The sequence below is a fragment of the Aethalodelphis obliquidens genome, unplaced genomic scaffold (genome assembly GCF_003676395.1).
Source record: "Aethalodelphis obliquidens isolate GAN/ISIS:26980383/991018 unplaced genomic scaffold, ASM367639v1 scaffold25, whole genome shotgun sequence".
Lineage (NCBI taxonomy): Eukaryota > Metazoa > Chordata > Mammalia > Artiodactyla > Delphinidae > Aethalodelphis > Aethalodelphis obliquidens.
The window spans coordinates 17408679-17430890 of NW_020837969.1; the positions used below are offsets into that span (position 1 = coordinate 17408679).

General features: G+C 40.4%; 1 protein-coding gene across 1 annotated transcript in view; it reads left to right on the forward strand.

The window, feature by feature from the left end:
* Positions 1-2792: 2792 nt before the first annotated feature.
* MTMR7 (myotubularin related protein 7) overlaps positions 2793-22212 on the forward strand; it is a 56829-nt gene continuing 37409 nt past the window's right edge. Inside the window, exons 1-4 of the mRNA XM_027122698.1 lie at positions 2793-2911; positions 4115-4277; positions 12179-12336; positions 20638-20766. Coding sequence (XP_026978499.1) covers positions 12250-12336; positions 20638-20766 — 216 coding nt within the window. The 5' untranslated portion in view covers positions 2793-2911; positions 4115-4277; positions 12179-12249. The remainder of the gene's footprint in view (positions 2912-4114; positions 4278-12178; positions 12337-20637; positions 20767-22212) is intronic.

The window sequence follows — 22212 nt, forward strand, 5'->3', positions numbered from 1 at the left end:
GTAATAATAACCAAAAGGTAGAAACAACCCTAATGTCCATCAGCTGACAAATAGATAAATTAAAATGTGGTATATCCATATAATGGAATATTTTTTTTTTTTTTTTTTTTTTTTTTTTTGCAGTATGCGGGCCTCTCACTGTTGTGGCCTCTCCCATTGTGGAGCACAGGCTCTGGACGCGCAGGCTCAGCGGCCATGGCTCACAGGCCTAGTTGCTCCGCAGCATGCGGGATCCTCCCGGACTGGGGCACGAACCCGTGTCCCCTGCATTGGCAGGCGGACTCTCAACCACTGTGCCACCAGGGAGGCCCTGGAATATTTTTGACAGTAAAAATAAATGAAGTACCGACACATTCTACAAATGGATGAACTTTGATTGAAACACGGATTGAAAACATGATGCTAAGTGAAATAAACCAGTCACAGAGTACAACAGACTGTACGATTCAGTTCATATGAAGTGTCTGGAGTAGGCAAATCCATAGAGACAGAAAGTCGATTGATGGTTGCCTAGTGCTGAGGTGGTTAGTGGGGAAAGAGGGCTGACTGCTACTGGGAACAGGGTTTCCTCCTCGGGTGATGAAAATGCTTTAACATTGACGGTAGTAGTGTTTGCACAATGATGATCTACACAGTGCTGTGAATATACTAAAAAGCGTTGAGTCGTATACTCTTAATGGGTGAATTGTATGGTATCTGAATTCTGTCTCAATAAAACTGTTATTAAACCAATGAAAAGCAACACAAGAGTGTTGTTACCACTGTTATTTACTGTTATTCTGAAGGTTCTAGTTAATGCCATTAAACAAGGGGAATGAAGGTATAAATATTGGAAAGGAAGAGAGAAATTATTACGGAAAATATTCCTGTCTACTCGGAACATCCAAGAGACTTTGGTGAAAAAATTATTAGAACTAGTAAAAGAGTTTGGTAAAGAGGCAGTTATAAAACATACAAATAACAATTAAGCCATAGGCTACTATCCTTACTATATAAACAGTTTTCATGAATTTATAAGAAATGATGACCACCTGGTATGAAAGTAAACCAATGATGTGAGGACCATTTACGAAAGAGACAGACTGATGAATAACCATGTGAAAGAATGTGGAGCACTGTAGTAACAGAAGAAGTTTTTTTTTTTTGCGGTACGCGGGCCTCTCACTGTTGCGGCCTCTACCGTTGCGGAGCACAGGTTCCGGACGCGCAGGCCCAGCGGCCATGGCTCACGGGCCCAGCCGCTCCGCGGCATGTGGGATCCTCCCGGACCGGGGCATGAACCCGTGTCCCCTGCATCGGCAGGCGGACTCTCAACCACTGCGCCACCAGGGAAGCCCTCAAAAGAAGTATTTTTTAAAACCATAAGCTGGTAGGTTAAGAACACTGCTGTTGAATGACCATTCTTGATACACATAGACATTCACAAGGCCTCAGGAATGATGCAGCCACCCCCCGCATAAATTGTATGCCCGCCAATTATAGTAAATACCTGATTCTTTATTTGCCTCATTAGATCCCTGGAGATTGGGAAGAAGTGGGACAAGACGCTCAAGTACTATTCCCAGAAGGCTAGTTTGGTTCTAAGGGCTCAGAGGAAACTGAGCTATCTACCTTACGTTTGGTAGTGTATCTTTCTGTAGATGGTTGATCCTTGGCAGTAGTAAGTAGCATTGCTAAGCACTGCCATCCTTACTAGAATGTTCATCGAGTGTTTGGGGTGGCTCTGCCTTATTGAAGTCGTCGTTGCTGCTTTTTTCGTTTGTAGAAACTGTCTTGTCATTTCCTTTACATTTCATATTGAAATGACCCCGATGCACATGTTCTTGAAATTACTCTACATTTCAGAGATGTATGCTTGATAAAAGTTGTTTCCAGAAGCCTCCTGTAGCAGTTTGAATTTTAGCTCGGGATGAGCATTCTATTTATTAGAAAGATTTTATTGTAAATATTAGCATCTTAATTTGGTAGATTTTCTTGCTAAGCATTGCAGAACATTCTTCTGATACTTTTTGCTCCTGTATGTATATTTGTATTTCCTACTAGTTTATATGGAAGCAGATAACCTTGGGGCCATTTCTACAACTGAGAAACACATAGGAAAATACATTATTTTTTTAGTAGAATGCTATTCATATATAGTTAATGTGTAAACTCAACTTTCATGTGTATGCTTCCTGCCTTAAAATTACATAATTACAGTGAAGTAAAAATGTTGACCTATTTAAAACACAGAAAGGGTATTCTTAAAGAATAGGATCTATACATGGGGAGGGGGAAGGGTAAGCTGGGACAAAGTGAGAGAGTGGCATGGACATACATACACTACCAAATGTAGAATAGATAACTAGTGGGAAGCAGCCGCATGGCACAGGGAGATCAGCTCGGTGCTTTGTGACCACCTAGAGGGGTGGGATAGGGAGGGTGGGAGGGAGACGCAAGAGGGAGGGGATATGGGGATATATGTATACGTACAGCTGATTCACTTTGTTATACAGCAGAAACTAACACAACATTGTAAAGCAGTTATACTCCAGTAAAGATCTTAAAAAAAAAATAGGGTCTATAACTCTTTTGTGGTACATTTAAGGTTCTATTTAAGGAATTGGTGAATTTTTATCTTTTGATATACAGAATCATTGTGAGATCTAATTAAGAGGGAAAGTTTTGGTTTTTATTATTGGGAGAATTTTCAAAATCATATTTGGATTAAGCTCGAGATTACTTACTGATTGCTTTTTGTGAATAGCTTTTTTGCTCTCCTCTAACCCTGTCACATTAATTTCTCTAGGTTGAAAATGTCCGCTTGGTAGATCGAATATCTTCTAAAAAGGCGGCCCTTGGTACTTTGTATTTGACGGCTACTCACGTCATATTTGTGGAAAATGCACCTGACACAAGGAAAGAAACATGGGTATGCATTCCTTATTGTTGGCTTTATGTGTTTCCCATTGTTTTAAGTAACAAGTTTTGACCCCCTCTTTTTTTGTTTGTCCTCAGGGTGAGGAGGGTGGGATTTGGCGTCTGGGTGTTCAGAGGACTCTTCTTGGAATGTGGGTTTTGCCTTTTTTCTGTAAAGGGGCACATCCACTTGATCTGTTTACTCATTTTAAGCACCAATTATTTGAACATCATCAGAGACATAGAAATAGCCAGAGCTATAAGTGCTTCGTGTCACAGCTGTCAAGTAGAGATTCAATAATGTTAGTGTACCAGATACAGCATTTCCACAGTGCTTTATTTGCAATCCACTTTATTTGTAGCATCCTGTAATGCAGGCCATTTAGTCATCTTATTGTGTGGTCTGCAGTTTTCTCATAACTTAAAAAAGAAAAAAAAGTCTAGGGAACAGTCCCATCATCAGGTATTTCTGCTACATAATAATGAGACCATTAGATAGTTCTTATTTTATATAGCCACCCAACCATGACATTATGACCAGAACCAGAGTCCCTGAGTTGTAGATTTTGCCTTTTCTGTAGTCTGTAGACTTTATCTTTTCAGCAGAAGGTGGCAGGCACTACTTAGTGGAGAGGAATTTAAAGAATGAAGTGTTGCCACTGAGCAGAGAGAGACCCTCCTGAAACGCCAGAGCACTTCAGCATGATTTCCTTTCAAGTAAATCTCTTCTGCAGCCTGCCTGACCACCAAGAGCTTCGAAAACAACAATCTCATGTTGCTGTTGAACTTGAGAGCATTCCATGTGGAATTGAGGAGCGTGGTGGTACCTCCCAGCGGAGCTGTCTCTAACTTTTGTTGATTGCAAGGTTTACTTTACTAACTTCTCATGACCTTATTTAATTTTAGCTACTCAGTGCATTGCAACATTTGACGGCCCAAATGTTCCCTTACCTGGACCTATGCAGAATTGTATGCCGAATAGTTTGCTTCATATAATTAGCTTGGATATCAGAAAGCTTGGCACTGAAAAATAAAATGATAAATTCAGACAGTGGACTCTTACCCCAGACACGTAGATTCTTGTCATCTGAGTGCAAGCCAGCAAAGGTCAGGGAGTGTTTCTTGTCTATGTGTGTGGCTCAGAGATCTGTGTTACTTTTTGTCCTCTGTATCTGTTATTTGTGCTTAGTTTACCCACATTAACTTTTGGTGGTAGATTCTTCACAGTCAGATTTCCACCATCGAGAAACAGGCGACAACGGCTACCGGGTGCCCTCTGCTCATTCGCTGCAAGAACTTTCAGCTCTTACAGCTCATCATCCCTCAGGAAAGGGACTGCCATGACGTTTACATCTCTCTCATCCGCCTTGCAAGGCCAGGTAGGGCAGAGCGGCTCGGCATTCAGCTTGGACCCACTCTTAAGACATTCACAGATTGTGTTGAAGAAATATGGATAAGACTTCATAATTACAGTACTTTAGGAATTATCCCAGCCTTCAGAGGAGGCCAAGAAATCTGATAGAGTTCCTTGTCTTTTGAGGGGGGCGCCTCTGTCTGAGTTACTTACTGTATGAGCTTCTTTCATTATTCATAGTTTTTATCTTGGAGGGGGTTTTAGTTGTGCTTCACTTTTGGGGTGAAATCATCCCAAACTATGCCCTTCTGATACTGTGGTAGTCAAGCCACCTTGACTGAGCCCTAAGACAAAACCCACAAATGGTTTTGTGCGGAAAACATTGATATCCAACAGCTCTAGGGCAGTTTTCCCTATTGGGGGGCTTTTAAGGTTTGGTTTCTGTTGCTTTTTGATAGTGATATGTATTTCCCAAGCTTGGCATGATTAGACCTTTGTTAGCACCAGTGAATGTTCGGGGTATGTATATGTTGATTCTCCTAAACAAAACCTCCTTAAGTGTTGTGGGAAGAATGGCTGATTTGAAAAATATATGCTATCAGTTACTCTCTGGTTATATATCCCTCAACTTAGGGTCTTTAGAACTCTAGCTTATTATGCTTTAAGTCTAAGAAATTTATAGCTTACTATGCTGTAAATGTATGAAAATCTACACAGGTGTTTCTTGTGTATGTGGCTTGTGTGAACTGTAGGGTTCCTTTGTTCAGTGTCTTGGAAGTATACAGTGAAAGGAGATCATTTGTATAACAGTAACATCCATGGTAGTGTTTACCCAGAAGTCATTAATAAGGGAGATAGGACATGTGCTTATAGTTACTTTACTAAATGCTTTTTGATTCAGGACAAGAAGTTTGATTGTAAACTCTTCAAAGCATTTGGTTGGGTCCTCAGATTCTTATGATACAACTGTATTGTCTGTTGAGAGCTGAGAGCTAAAGTTACATGATGGGAACATCAGAATCTGATCATTATGAACTTGACTTTGCTCCCCTTTCAAGTCAGCCCGTTGAGGCTTTTTCATCTCAGTGTGTTGAAAAGAACTGCCGAGTTAGCCAGAAAAGCAGTTGAACTTTTTGGAGGGCGCACTATAATTGGAACAGAAGTTCTGGGAAGATGTACGTGAGGTTGCATGTAGCAGAGAATGCGAGGGGAATTGCGCGCCAGCAGTTTCTGTGTCACTGATTAATGGATGTACTGGATGATAAATGTGCTCTGACCGGATTAATGGGATTTAGGAATAGCCCAGAGAACTGGGAAAGGGCTGAGGCACTGGAAGAGTAGATCACAGTGGCGGTGAGGGCTCTGGCCCCAGATGACAGTGAGTGCCCAGATTCACATTGCGAGGGTCCCCAGGGAGGAAAATCACTGTGTTCCCCTGCTTTTAAAAATGTACACTTTTTCTTAAAGATGAAGTTTTGGGAGTTCAGTATTAGCTGTAGCCGGAGACCAAAGAAAGAAATTATAGTCATTAATTGAATTAAAGCCATTACCTTAGAAGAGTTTTTAAAAAGCCACCAGCATTGTGAAACATTGGAATTAGAAATGCCAGTTTATGTAAAACATAGTACTTTCATGAGTATGGGAAGAGGAAATAGAATCCAAGCAGCTTCACAGTTTAGTGCTGAAGGCAGTGCTAAAATTAGGACGTATTACAGCCTGTCACCTTGGAAGCAGGGTGTCGAATCTGGGTGGAGGTGAGGCAAGGTGGAGGGAGTTTCCACCAGGAGTGTGGTGGCTTCTCAGACCATCCCAGGACCTTTTACAAATGACACCTTTGCACTCCTCAAGGTATTTCAGAAGAGGTGTGTGTGTGTGTGTGTGTGTGTGTGTGTGTGTGTTTGGTGGGGAAATGACTTTGAATTCCAGCAGCACAATATCCATCTCTGGCGTTATTGTGGTTGGTCACCAGCACAAACCATGTGTTTTCAGCTCCCCTTATGGGCACAGCTAAGGTCCTGTAGAGGACACTTTTTCTTTTTTTTAACAAAAGAAGAAATGTTTGGGAGTCCATTTCAGTCAAGGCCTATGAAGGAGATAGCTTCAAAGCTCTTGCGACTCTGTCTTCACCGAATTACGATTTCTAGGATAAGGGTAAATCAAATGACTAAAAAATTTGTCTAGATTTTATTGGTTTGTCTTCCATATGAATTCAGATTGGTCAGAATCTGGTCATGGACTCTAAAAGATCCCAGCCAAACAATAACGTAGCCAAACCCAGTAAGCTCCTTAATTCTTCGTAAAGAGATAAGTTAAAATAGGGCTGTGGCCCAAATGAGGAAAGAAATGAATGCTGTAGATCTGATGTCCTAATAAGGTTATACATTTTTCTGATTTGAAGACCCCTGTTTCTCAGAGGGCTTCCATTTTCCCCATGTTCTTTCTTTTCTCCTCCCTCTAATTAGCCTCCTGCTGGTTATTTTTTTGTATCAATTATCTTTCCCTCTGTAGTGTTCTTGGGCCCTTTAATATTTAAGCCATCTCTTTTGTTTATTTTCCCACTTTTTATGAAATTGCAGTATTTTTTCAGCCCATCTTAGTCCCTAATTCTTCAGCATGTTTACTGTGATTTTTAAAAATCTCAGGATTGATATAGTCTAATTTGCCTAATTTAACTTTTTACTGTTCTTATCTAAGTCAGTGCCACTCAAGCAATTTTTACAGTAACAATTTCCTTTTTATTGATGATACTAATCTCCGGGTCCCGTAGCCCTTTTTTACTGCGTGTTAGCTTCCACAATCCTGATGTTTAATTCGATCACTTGTCTGTTCAAAATAGACAAGAAAGTTCTCATTTTTTTTTAATATGCAAAATCCAATTAATAGCTGTGTTATCTTCTCACCCCTCTTTAAATGGTTTTTCAACTACGTTTATTTTCAGTTGCCTGAATTCATTAGGGCGTGTAGAGCAATTTAACTTTCTAAAGTTAAGGGTTAGGGTTTACTCTGGGTTCTAAAACCTCTGTTCTTCCAGTGACTGCTGGTGACTTTTCCCTTTCCTTCCTCATCCTTCACATTCTGCTGATGCTAATTCATGTTTGTGTTTCCTTTCGATTTTTTAAAAAATTTGCATAACAGTCAATAATGTAATTGGATTATTCAGGTTTTACATTGGTTGTTACAAGTTTCCTTTAGATTTTTTTTTTTTTTTTTGGTGGTTTGTGGGCCTCTCACCGTTGTGGCCTCTCCCGTTGCGGAGCACAGGCTCTGGACGCGCAGGCTCAGCAGCCATGGCTTACGTGCCCAGTCGCTCCGCAACATATGGGATCTTCCCGGACCGGGGCACGAACCCGTGTCCCCTGCATCGGCAGGCGGACTCTCAACCACTGCGCCACCAGGGAAGCCCTCGATTTTTAAAGTACTTTTGATTTTAGTATAAATTACCTCCGGTTTTTCCCAGTTAGTCAATAATAAGAGAGAATGCCCCCATGTTTTCTTTTCTGTTTTCCTAACTGCTTTGTTCTGCCTGAAGGCTCTCTTATTTGATGGAATGAACACGCTTTCCTTTCTTACGGGAGGAAGGAGCAGAGGTTAAATGCCGAGACAAGGCCATTTGTAGGCTTGGTGCTTCCAGGTTGAAAGAGTTTCCACTTGATGGCCCGTATCTTCTCCAGGAGTAGAAAGTGGGATTATCTGAGCGGGAAGGAGTCGATGAGAGCAGTAGGTATCGAATCGATTGCAGCCACACATGCTGCCCTGTGTTAAGGCGTGCGCTGAACAATGATGCTAAAATAAGATAAGGTCAGTCCCATCTGTGTGTCTCTGTGCTTGGGTGGAGCTCATGCGCCTCTACTTAGTCCTGAAACACTGACTTGGCCTTCTTAGAACCGTAGACAAAATGCTACTCATTCTTAGTTTAATGTGGTATTTGAGAAATGGCCATTTTTCTTTCTAAATAGAAGTCTGCCCTTGTTTAGCAGTTATATGATTTAGGTAGGTAAATAAAGGAAGTGCTAGAATGATTTCCACATAAGCTTTTCTGAAAATTTTTTAAATTAGAGGTGCACATTCAGTTTACTCCCCCACCCCCGTCCAAAGGCATGCTGAGGGTTTGCTTCTTGTTGGAGGAGCTCTTGTGCCCTCCTAGTCATGAGGCCGCAAGGGGCGAAGCCTTCAATGCATCCCCTGTTGAAGGTGCCAGGCCACGAGCAGCAAAAGGCATTTTATGTTGGATGTGATGGCCTAGACTTTGCGATGTGAAAAGCCAGTGGAGTATTTAACGTGTTTGTTTTAAGAGTGGGTGGAAAATCAGGGATTTGGCCTTCCCAAAGCACATAAGTATTTTCTCTCAGTTCAGATTCTGTAAGGACCGGAGATTTCTCAAAGCCCTACTTTGGTTGTTGTTGGTTTTAATTTACCTACCTTACTTAACTTATCTTAATAATGTTGATTGCTAAACATTCTGCTGTGTATTTTGCAAGAGATGGAGATGAGGGGAACAAAACATTATGAATGGGAAATATTCAGTACAATTTACAACTTTGTTAATGCTATTTTTTAATTTCTCAGAGTAGACAGTTTTTAGCTGAGGGCTTCTCCTGAGCTGGCCTCTGGGTAAGAAGCTTGCCCACATTAACAAGACTGAGCTTTGACCGACAAAAATGTGTTTCTCTGCCCGCATGTAGACTTTTAGGTAAATTGGGCCAAAGGTATGGTTGATCACCCTTTTCCTTAAAAATAACTGAAAGAGAGGGCTTCCCTGGTGGCGCAGTGGTTGAGAGTCTGCCTGCCGATGCAGGGGACACACGGGTTCGTGCCCCAGTCCGGGAAGGTCCCACATGCCGCGGAGCGGCTGGGTCTGTGAGCCATGGCCGCTGAGCCTGCGCGTCCGGAGCCTTTGCTCTGCAACGGGAGAGGCCACAACGGTGAGAGACCCGCGAAGCCCCCCCTCGAAAAAATTAACTGAAAGAGAAAATTTCATTATTTCAGTGGCAACCCATTCTGATGTCTCCCAATTCAAGAGTGATCTTCTTAATGTCGGTGACAAGTTATTCTTGCATTAATTTATGTGCAGTTTCCTCACCTCTTCCCAATGACAGCAAGAATTATAGATAGAACATAGAAAACTATCTGCATATAGTATCCATACATAGAAAACTATCTGCAGTCATGGAATGGTTTTCTTCTTCTACCTTTAAACCTATTTGTAGGCATTTAGCAAATGGAATTTAACTTCCATTATTACCCCATCTTCCTTAGCTCTTCTTTCACTGAAGGAACTGAGGCTTTCTCAAGAGATTCTCTTGGCATCTTAAACAAATTGCATTTGTGGTTAACATTATGATATCAGAAGCCTGAGTCATGAAAATGGTACTTAGAGATGGAAAACATATGTCAGTGTTGAGCCGACCGTTCCCAGAACAGGATGTCAATTTAATATGCTGTCTGTTCAATTTGCTAAGATGACAAGAAACCGTTTTTACTGGAAGTGTCTGTGCTGTGTGTGTGAGTGTGTGTGTGCGTGTACATGTACCTGTATGTGTGCATTTTCTTCGTTGAAATCTCAGTATGCTCAATTTTCAAATTTAGAAATATGACATCGAGAGAGAATGAAATAGACGTAGCTTATCTCACTGATAAACCCCAGTCTTCTTGCTTCTTTTTTACAAGAAAGAGTGCATGTCTAATTCAAAAGTCTGGTACTTAAAATATGACCCTTATCTTATCATTCTAGTAGATGAGTCATTTCAGTAGTAATCAAAGGAAGCTGGAAACTTGAGTTTTGACCTTAGGCTGCCTGTGTATTACTGCAGCCTTTTGCTGGTGGTGAGATGCTTTGTTGGTCCTCCAGACACACGTTTAGGAGCACTGAAGTGTCCGTGCTGAACGCCATTGACAGATGAAGGAACAAATGGGATGATCTAAGAAAGCTGTAAGGAGGAAAAATTCTGTTGAAAAAAAAAAAAGAAGATTAGGGGGATGGTTGGAAAGAAAATATACAAAAGCGGCCTGTCTGGGGAGAAGAGAGAAGGGTCTGCCTTGGAGTGGGGGCAGAGTGCGTGGTGGTGAAAGCCAGACTCCCTGCCTCCTAGCTGTGTGACCCTGGGATCGCTGCAAAGCATCCCTTTGCCTCAGATTTCTCATGTGTGCAAGGAGACCTGTCATGATGCTTACTAGATGGGTCAGTACATTTAATCAGAACAGAATCTGGAATGAAACAAGGGTTCACTGAGTATCAACCATGATTTATTATCACCAGAAATGCTTTGATTTGCACTGTCCAGTAGATAGCTCCTAGCCACACGGGGCTATCGAGGGCTTAAAATGGGGCTGGTCTGAACTAGGTTGTGCTGTTTGGTGAGAAATACACATGGAATTTCAAAGATAGTACAAAGCAAAATGTATAAAATATTAATAGGTTTTGTATTCCGTATTTGTTGAACGATATTTTGGGTATACTGGGCTAAATAAAATATTTTGTGAAAATTAATTTCACTTTCTTTTTACGATTTTAATGTGGCTACAAGGACATGTTACATGACATATGTGGCTTACACTATTTCTGTTGGACAGCGCTGGCCTAGTTGCTTCCCTCAATGTGGCAGGGCCAGAGCAAGAAAACCAAATCCTTGATCTTGCTGGGGATAGCTGTTGGGCCTGGCCTCACAAGCATAAAAGGCGATGCACGAAGTTAGAGACGCCCTGGCACAACGGAAAGAAGTCTGTCATCACACATCCTTCAACTTGCCCCTCATGAGCAGGGTGCCATGTGAATGGAAATTTTTTAATGAATCCTGTAAATACTGTATGAACAGTACAATTAGGACATTTATGTAGTTGTTAAAAGTTCAAGTGTTTCAAGTGCAAACATTTAAATATATTCCACAGTTTTTTCAACTGTTTTGTCATTTAACACTGTTTGAGCATCAGAACATGGCAGTGGCCTGACCTCTGTGTATCTCTGAGAGGCCATCCCAAATTTGAGCTTGACGTACATAAACAAATTTGAGTTCTGGTTTTCTAAGGAATATATGTGTTCTTTTTTTTAAAATTGAACTATAGTCGATTTACAATATTGTGTTAGTTTCAGGAGTTCAGCAAAGTTATGCATATATATTCTTTTTCAGATTCTTTTCCATTATAGCTTATTACAGGATATTGAATATGGTTCCCTGTGCTATACAGGAAATCCTTATTGTTTATTTTATATATAGTGGTGTGTATCTGTTAATCCCATACTCCTAATTTCTGCACCCCCCTTCGCCTTTGGTAACCATAAGTTTTCTATGTCTGTGAGTCTGTTTCTGTTTCATAAATAAGTTAATTTGTATTATTTTTTAGAATCCACATAAAAGTGATATCATATATTTGTCTTTGTCTGACTTACTTCACTTAGTATGGTAATCTCTAGGTCCATTCATGTTGCTGCAAATGGCAATATTTCATTCTTTCTTATGGCTGAGTAATACTCTATTTTATATATATATATACACACACATATATATCTCATATCTTCTTTATCCATTCATCTGTTGATGGACACTTAGGTTACTTCTGTGTCTTAGCTATTGTAAGTACACATATATTCTTAATTACTTTTTAATCTCCATATTTTATGTGGTCTGAAAATATATTTGCTTTCAGAAGCAACTCAAAAAAACAAAAAAAAAACAAAAAACAAGATGGGGAAGGCCATGCTCCTGAAAGAAAAGAAGTTCTTGTGAAGTTGATTTCAGTTGTCCTGAGGTCTTGTCGTTGTTGGGAAGAGGTGGGTGAACGCACCTCAGAGACAGGGTACCCTGGGAGAGCCCCGAGGGGTGAGAAGCTGGGCTGGCCTCTCCAGCCCAGACACAATGCATTTGGGGAGATTTGATTCTGGCTTTGACTTGGCTTGATTTGGCTTTATTCTCCCCTTTTCTTTTTTTGCAGTGAAATACGAGGAGTTATACTGCTTTTCGTTCAACCCCAAGCTGGATAGAGAAGAAAGGGAACAAGGCTGGATGCTGATCGATCTCAGTGAAGAGTACCAGCGAATGGGCCTCCCTGATAATTACTGGCAGCTCAGCGATGTGAACAGAGATTACAGAGTGAGTGGAGGCATTTGGTGAAATGCAGATACTTCATCCAGATGAAACCATGATTTCACATAGTTTAGCATGACTTCTGTTTGATCTCCTTCAACTTCGATAGCTCTTTGTGGGTACAGATGTGTGGATTCCCAAGTCTCCCTTGGTTATTGCCGGCTCTGTTTCCTACTTGCACCTAGAATCAGAACGTGTGAACAGGGGCACCCCAGAGAACATCTCCTCTAATGGATGAGGGAGTGGAAACCCGGAGAGGCCCAGCGGTGGGCCTCAGGGCCAGCACCTCCCTTCTCCCAGCCAGTCTTTTTATAGCTCAGTGAGTGATGGCTGGGGAGTCACAGAGGCTCTGCTGGCAGCTTGGCACGAGCTCTCTGTGCTCACTGAACTCTTGATTGGTACACAAGGTCACCAAGAGCCTTCCCTAGAGAAATGAGGAGAAATATGTCTGCACTTACAGAAGGGAATGGGCGATGCAGCGAAGCAGGGGGGGCAGAGCCAATTCCATATTCTCCCTGAGGGTGGGTTTACAAATCAGTGTTGGTTTCCTTGTTAATTTATAAAGTGTTTTCAGTAATAAAAGTACATGAGAACATTGCAGAGAATTTGCAAAAGAGAAGAGAGCCGGCATCCCATTGCCCTAACATTCTTCTGGAAGGTTTTAAATTTTTTCTTAATTTTTTTCTCATCTGCATAGTCCAATAACTTTTTTCTTACGAGTAATGCATTTCATTGTTTACAATTGGAAAATGTCAGGGCAAAGGAGCCGTTCAAATATATACGACAAAAATGGAATCATACTACATATGCCTTGTGTTTTGCTTTTCTGCACATAGCATATTGTGAGTGTTATCCTGTCAATAAATATATTTTATATCATTTTAAAACATTATATAATATGACATAGTATGGCTATATCATATTCTGTCTGTCTAATCTCTAATTTTTAGACATTTAGGTTATTATTATTTTTCACTATTTTAAATAACATAGAACATTCTGGTAACTGTACCTTTGCCCATGTTAAAAGTCTTTTTTTTAAAGACAGATTCCTAAAGGTGGAATTTGTATGTCAAAAGGTTTACTCAAATTTTTGTACCTATTATCAAAAAGAACTTCAGGGCTTCCCTGGTGGCGCGGTGGTTAAGAGTGTGCCTGCCGATGCAGGGGACGCAGGTTTGTGCCCCGGTCCAGGAAGATCCCACATGCTGCGAGTGGCTGGGCCCGTGAGCCATGGCCGCTGAGCCTGCGCGTCCGGAGCCTGTGCTCCGCCACGGGAGAGGCCGCAACAGTGAGAGGCCCGCGTACTGCAAAAAAAAAAAAAAAAAAGAAAGATTGTACCAATTTATATAAATTCTCAACAGTTGTGTAGGAGAATGCTTGAGTCTTTATACCTTCACCATTAAAGAGTTTATTTCTTAAAAATCTTTTGACAGCTTGATAGTGGGATAAGTGATTTCTCAATTTAATCTTCACGCCTTCATCTCTTGAATTGTAGTTTCGTACATGCCGACCATTTATATCTTGTCCACTCTTAACTGACCATTTCTGGCCGCATATTTTGAATCCTGATTACTTTCTTCACCTTACCATATGGATTTTCTATATTGTGACAGTATTCGTATCAGTAATTAAATGACTGTGTAACATTCCATCAAGTGAATGTACCATAATATACTTAAATATTTCCCTATTATTAGACATTTAGATTACTCATAATTTTTGCCATATGAATAGTTCTGGGAGTAATATCTTTGTTCATGTGATTTTCCCCATATTTTAAATTATTTTCTAAGGATAAATTCCCAGGACCAATTACAAGGCATAAGAGGCTTAAATCTTTTTTTTTAGATTTCAAGCAGGCAGGCCATTGTTGTTTTTGCTTTTGATCAGTATTTGGTTGTTAATTTCTGTTCCCTTGTATGGCAAGCAGTATATGTGACCTGTAAGATTTGAACTTCGGGGATATTTTGAAGATTTATGTCTTCATAAAACACCCAATATTTGATTAATTATCAATATTGGATTTTATCAATGTTTTGAGTCTGGAAAAAATGTATATTCTCTGTTATTTGGGTATAAAATTCTGTCTCCATCTAAATTAAGTTTCTTATGTTATTTTGGTCCCTTTGCTCACTTGATTTCTGACAGAGGTATGTAAAAATTTCCCATTATGATTGTTGATTGGACGTTTTCTCCTTACATTTCTAAGGTGTTTGCAGTATATATTTTTGAAGTTATGTTGTCCAGCACACAATGGTTTAGGACATCTGTTTGGTGTGCTTTTTATCAACTTAAAATATCCTTTTTTCCTGAGAATGCTTTGAATTCTATTTTGTATTATTATGTTTCTACTGTTTTCTTCTTCTTGTCAGAATTTGCCTGGTAGAGCTCTACTTATCCTGTTACTTTCAGTGATCCTATATGAATGTTTTGTCCTTTTAAAAAATATCTAACAGTGGGAATTCCCTGGCGGTCCAGTGGTTAGGACTTGGCACTTTAACTGCTGAGGCCCAGGTTCAATCCCTGGTCAGGGAACTAAGATCCCGCATGCCGCAGGAAAATAATAATAATAAAATAATAATAATCTAACAGTAGTTATCTTTGGGTTGTGAGGGTGGAATGTGTTGTTTTTTCTCAAATTAAGTATGGTTAGATTTTGATTTTTCAGTAACTGATATCTATGACATTGTTCTAGATACGATGCTTTGTGGTTTTACTAGTCATGTTTTTCCCCTTTTCATATCTACAGCTGATAGTTTTTTTCTTGTATTTGCCTGTAGTAATTTTGGAAATATACATCTTACTGCTTTCTTCCATTGATTATTCTTCATTTTAAAACAGCTGTTTATTTATTATGCCACTCTTCCAACATACACAAAACTTTGAAAAATAATGAAATGAACAGCAGGGACCTGCGTACTATGTAAGAACAAACATGGCCAATGCTGTTAAACCTCCTTAATATTCCCTCCAAATCACTTCCTGCTCCAGGGTCCCTGACTGCAATTTGGTGTTGTCACCTTTCTATTTATAACGTTTCTACGTTTGTAAGTAGCGGCATGTAGTATCTTTTCGTGCGTTTTTTACACTTTCTGTATGCGGTATCATGCTGAATGTTGCTTACTGAAACTTGACTTTTCACTCAAGTTGTATTTGTGAGATTCATTTCATTTAACAAACACATGTATAATAGTTACCACATGCCAGGCTATGTTCTAGAAGCTTAAAAAATGTTAGCAGTCCTGTGTGGTAGGTGTTGTTATTGTCCCTGCTTTCAAATGGAGAAACTCAGGCAGAGACAGATTAAGTAACTGTCCAAGATGTAAAGAAGTTAGTAACTGTTGAAACCTGTAGCTCTTGTTTACTCATTCTTCACTATTGTCTTATACTCCATTTTACAGATATACCATAGTTTAAACTTTTATTTATTCTTTTTCTTTTATTTCTCTCTTTTGTTTTACCATCTCAACTAAAGCCGTTATCTGGCTTATATATGACTCATAGTACATTTTGAGTTTCTACCTAGGAGTAGAATTTCTGAGTTAAGAGGGTATGTGGATTTTAGCCTTACTAGATATTGCCAGATTCTTTTTTTTTTTTTAGAGATTTTTTTTTTTTTGATGTGGACCATTTTTAAAGTCTTTATTGAGTATGTTACAGTACTGCTTCCGTTGTATGTTTTGGTCCTTTGGTTGCGAAGCATGTGGGATCCTAGCTCCCTGACCAGGGATTGAACTTGGACTCCCCACATTGGAAGGCGAAGTCTTAAGCACGGGACTGCCAGGGAAGTCCCATTGTTGCCAGATTCTTTTCCAAAGTGTTTGCATGGACTTACACATCTAAGATATGATTTCTCATTACCCCACAGACTTACCAACAGTTGGTATTTACAGTGTTTGGTGGTATCGCTACTTATTGACCCAACAGTCTTCTGGGAATTTCCTCTAAAGAGTTAGCATAAACGCACAGTGACGTACACAGTTATTTATTGAAGCATTGTTTATCAAAGCATGTATTAGAAGAAACCCAAATTTCTTTAATAGAGGACCAGTTAAATAATTTTGGGTCTATTCGTATAATTAAATTAGTGTGTAGCCATTAAAAACATGTAGAATATTTCCATGTACTGATAAGGAAAGATCGCTAAAGTATATTGTTAGGTTCAAAAAAGCAAGGCACAGTATCCTGAATATAGTGTGATACCTTTTATTTTATAAAAGAGGGAGAAAAATAAGACTTGTTCATATGGATGTGTAATTGCCCCAAAGTGATAACCTAGAAAGTAGGTGGGAATGGGATGAATAGAACACAAGGGTGAGGCTGTGCACCTTTTTGTACTGTTTTATTTGTTTTATAACCATGTGAATTTATTAACTAATCAAAACGTTAAATTTGAGAAAATGCCAATTGAATTAGTGTGAAATAGATCTCAGTGTGGTTTTCTTTACATTGCCCTGTTGTCATTTATAGCTGTTGCAAATATCTCCTCTTAGGAGATATTTATGTACTGTGCCTAGAGTATCTTTTAATCCTCAGAAGTTTTGAGTTGTCAATGTTTCCTAGTTTGTTTCATGGTTTTAGCATATTGTTTAAGAAAAAATTCTGGTCTATTCGCTAACCTTTGTCCCAGTTTACACTGTGTAATTTCCATAGTTACATTTTCACTAATTATGATTATTATAGCTTTATAGTAAATCTTGATATTCTACAAGTCAGGTCCTTCCACATCCTTCTTCTGGATATGTTGAATGTACAGATTATTTGGGATAGAATGGCCACTTTCATGATACTGAATTTTCTTTGTAATTACTCTTAAATCTAACGATCATAATCTTACACTGTGAGTGGACATTTGGGTCCTTTTTGTCTCAATCATTATAAAGTATCTGGCTAATGTAATAGTTTGTTCCCATGCTAAAGCCAACCTTTGCAGTGAATTTCTAGCCTTGAAATGAAAGGCAGGAAAATCCAAGTTTAGTAAAGAAAATAGGATATCCTTTTACAATTTAAAAAAAATATGACACACCCTTGGGTGGGGAAGAAAATGAGGCTAAGGCACGTCTTGTGGAATAATATTTTCTTGAAAACACAGGTTCTTGTTATTTTTGATGAGGTTTCCTTCTAGACTTAGCACCACAAACATGACTCACGTTTAGTCACTTAAGTTCTACAGTATAGAGACTGCAAAACATGAGTTATTCAGCATTTTTTTTCCCAAAAGTAATACACAGCAAACCCAAACTAACAATCAACAAACTGTGTTGGAACAGAAAAGGTGAAAACCTAGGGGATTTTCTGATTTTACAAATATCATTGAAATAGCGAGAAAGGTGATGAACCCTCATTTATTACCAGTTAAAAAATGTAATAAAAGTTGGTTCCATCAAACTATTTCTGACTGTTAGTCCATCGGGAAGATTATGTCATCATCCGTTACTTTTGCTTTTAACCTCATGGTTGAGAAAACCTGTACTTTTTCCTCCCTTCTTTTATAAGAGTTATTTCTTTCTTTTCACAAGTTATTTGATGTAAGTGGGGCTAGTGATGTCATCTGATGGAGAAGAAGCTTTTGTCCATGGTGGAAAGAACACCATATATAGCGCACAGAGACTTAGGTTCCAGAACCGGCGCTGCCCTTTTCTCTCCATGTGGTCTTGGGCAGACTAATTATTATTATCATAATCACCTCTATCAGCATTGCTATTATCCCTGTTTATAAGACACTTGCTTCTGGTAATCTAACTCTCTAAGCTAAGATTTCCTTTCTGTACCTAACTCTTAAAATTATCTTTCTTTAAATAAAATAATTGGCATTCATTACTAGGTTAAATTTTTAATCTATTTCTCTTGGAATAAAATTGAAAGTATAACCCAAACCAGTAATTTTAAAAAATCTTGTTTATTTCAGTTCTCTACAGCTATAGTTTATGTATTATTTTATTTTATGTATATACAAATCATTTCATGCTGTTCATACCCCTTTTCTTCTCCCCATTACATCATAAATTCCTTGAAATAAATTTTAGGTCTTAAATGTTGAAGAAGACCGTTGTCTTTATAGATATATCTCAGTTCCTGACAACTAACTCTCGCCCTGAAGTGCTCAACTGAGTGACGGGTCCTCAATAAATACAGAGCCTTGGCTGGCTCTCAGATGGATACTATGCTGCAGTGGTAAATACATGTATTGGGAGGTTGTAACCAGGGCAACAAAGATCAAAGATTCCTGGGAATGTGAACTCCTTGAGGCCAGTAAATCTTTTGTTATTCATCACTGCTCTAGCACCTAACCTAATGCCTGACACATAATAAGTATTCAGTAAAAATTTGTTGATAGACACCAGTATCCTATGATAATCATCACATTTCTAAGAAACTAGAACTTAATGATTCCAGCCACTAAAAGGAAAGGATGATTATGTAACATGATAGAGGTGCTAATTGTCACTACAATGGCAATTGTATTACAATGTACAAATGTATCAAATTAATATGTTTTACACTTTAAATTATACAGTGTTATATGTTAAATATAGTTCAGTTAAAAAAAAAAACTTGTTGAATGAATGAAAGAATTACCAAAAAAGGTTCCTCTTGGCCAGGCGAACCAAGACACGCAGGCACTCCAGGCAGGCTTGTTTAGCGGAGGACAAAGAAAATCGTTCCCTCATTAATTAAAAAAAAATTACGCAGGACTTGTTTGAACTTACTGAACTTACTGAAACTTAGTGAACTTACTGAAAACCTACCAATTTCCTTTTTAAAACTGCTATTTTAAGAAAACGTTAAGTCTGGTGCAATGACTACATCTCTTGAACTCAGACGCGCAGGTGTGGTCTGTGTAGTAATGTTCTGGCTGCCTGACTCCAGAGAGGTCCTGACACCAGATTTGCAGGGAAGCAAGTGTAGTGTCTGTGGGCAGTAATTGCAGTAAAATCTCAGGTTCCAAGTAGGTTGGACCATCTGTTCTTGGTCTGGGATTTTTGTCTCAGTGCCAGAGCCCACGTTGACGTCTTTGGTAATCTTGCCTAAAATGCCGTTGGGGAAATGCTCTGGGCCTGGGAACTTCACTTCTGTGGCCCATCTGTCTCCTTCTCAGTGCGGTGCCCAGGCTGGAAGCAGACAAGGTAGGCAGGAGGGCAGGCGAGGGAGGCGTTGTCACAGAACAACTGATGTGCGCTTTGTGACAGGTTCTCGTTCCCTTCGGTCCCGTGAGTGGTAAGGACGGGCGGGATGGTTAGAGGACGTGCAGACACACATTTCCCCTGCTGCTATACCTGCTTGAGGACTCTTCTTGAAGCGCCCAAGGAGGTGCTTGACTTCTAGGAAATAAACAAAGTTCAGGAACTGCCATCTAAATGGTCCTCGTGTTGCAAAAGCTTGGGTTGGCTGCCATCAAAGCAAAATATGTCGAGCAAGAAGTCGACTATTACTATTACCATTCGCATTTCTGTCAGGATTAATGGTTGATGAAGAGCCTCGTCATGGGTGTCCTCGTATCAGCCCCAGGGGATGTCATTTCTGTTCCGTGTCAGTTTTAGAGAATAGCAAGTGCTCAGTAGTTTGACTTCTTGAAGGTCGTGAAGTTGGCAAGTTGGAGCTAGGTTTTAAACCCCTGATTTCTGACAGAATTGCCGGACCATTCCGAGGTGCCAGAGCTTCCACTGGGGGCAATCACTGCCAGGGATGCGCAGAAAGGGTAAATCATTTCTTACCACTTCTAAAATCGTCACGTAAGAAACAAAAAGCTGTCGTAGTGTGTGGTGAGGGGTGGAAGCGCAGGGGAGAGGAATTGGGTCGGCCCCCGAAGAGCGGGTGGGCTTTGGGAAGATGTCTGGGGAGGGTGTTGGCTTGACCGTCACCTCAGATAGGGGCGCACAGAGGGTGTGCCAGGGACGGGAAGGTGCCCTGAGGAGGTCACCACTGGTGCTGGCATTTTAGGACATTGTCTCCCAGTGTCAGGCTGTCTGAAACAGGCAGCTGAAGTTTTCCCAGTTGCCAGGATGCAGAACTGCAGTTTGTCCCTTTTCGATGAAAGAAATGCTCGCTTGTCACTGTCTTACCTCCCACCAAGAGCCCTTGGAGAGAAGGGGCAACGCCTGAGGGCAGGATGATGGAGAGTGTCTTGCTTTGCTGCACTGTGATTTCTTAGAACCAGCGCTCCACTCCTCTGAAGCGGCTCTGTAACTTGGTTAAGAACCCTTAAATATGCAACCTGTAAGCCCAGTGAAATGGAGTTTCTGGTGGCAGTTTGTAAAGCATGACTAGATTGCCTAAAACATGCCCTTGTGCTTTCCACAACAGGTTTGTGACTCTTACCCTACTGAGCTGTACGTTCCCAGAACGGCCACGGCACACATCATAGTGGGGAGTTCCAAATTCCGGAGCAGACGGCGATTTCCTGTCCTTTCTTACTACCATAAAGATAACCACGTAAGTCTCAAGGCATGCTTTTGTTTCATGCTTTGCTTTTCTTCTTTTATCATAAACAGGCCTTTTCCAGGGAATTCTGCCGTGTGTGTGGGTTTGAATTCTTTTTAAAGTATGTGGATGTTGCTGTGTGTGTGGTACGACATGGCACAACACAACTGTGCTTAAACCCTTATCTCCTGTAGAAGTTGACCTTCCGTGCTTATTTGACAATAAAGGAATGGGAAAGAGTCACAACACACCTAACCTTACTCATCTGAGTGGGCGCCATCCTCGCTTCTAACTGGTCACCTTGGGAGGCTCTGTACTGAAGAGCCTATTTTACAAAAGCCTAAAAGCCATGCCACGTTCTTTCTCTTCTTTTTTTAAATGCAGCATAAATATGTTTTTTCAGTATCTTCAGTATAAGAAATCTTTCTTTATGGAGAGCGAGTTTCAGTTTTTAAAATAATATTGGTGAAAGCTAGAACTAGGTTTGTCTGCAACGAAGAGAGACCATAAGTAACCGTGGCTTAAATAGGATAGAATTTTATTTTCTCTCACATAAAACTCCCCAGGTAGGCAGTCAGGGCCTGGTGTCCTGGTTCTGCCCCACTCAGCCCTCAGGGACCCGAGCTCCTGGTGCCTTTCTGCTCTGCCAGCCCTGGGGGTCGCCCCCATCACGTGGCGTGAGGGGTGACTTTAGTTCCAGCCGTGACCTCCGCGCGGCAGCAGATGGAAGGGGGCGCAGTGGTGCCCTCGCTGCTTTCGGAGGGAGGCTCCCAAAACTGCCATGGGACAGCGCTGCTCCTATCCTGTTGAACAGAACTGCACAGGGCCTGTGGGAAAAGACAGTCCTGTGCGTAACCGTGGAAATCACAGCTACAAGCTGTGATTCCATTTCTGTGGAGGATGAGAAGACAAATTTGGGGAGACCAGAATGATCTTCGTTACCTGCTGTAGAGGTCATGTGACTTCAGCCGGGCGAAAACGTTTGGTTTTCAAGTGAGATAACATAGCCTCATTTGACTTTAATCCCAAACTATAAACAATCGCAACAGATGTGTGTGAGTGTGTGCCGTGCATGCATCTATAGGCAGGGCGTGGGGCAGGATCTGTGTCCGCTCTTAAAAGGAGGCTTCCAGAAATACACTGAGCAGTGCCAGCTTGGCCAGAGTGAGGCATATAGCCTTCTGTGGTGCCCTGCTTTGAAGGGAGATATTCACTCAGCCGTGTAAGGTCCGTTAATTGAAAGGATATAAATGGTCTTATTTTCAGTTACACTCACTGCTCTGAAATGGCCTAAAGAAGGCAGGTATTTCATTAATATCCTGTATTATTTGACTCCAAATATATCTCAGCCTACACAGAGCTGGCCTGATGGTGAGAGGCAAAGGAAGATGTGAATCTCTTTTTTTTAAAAAAAATGATGGGATGAAAAGGGATGTGGAATTTGATGATGTTGTATTT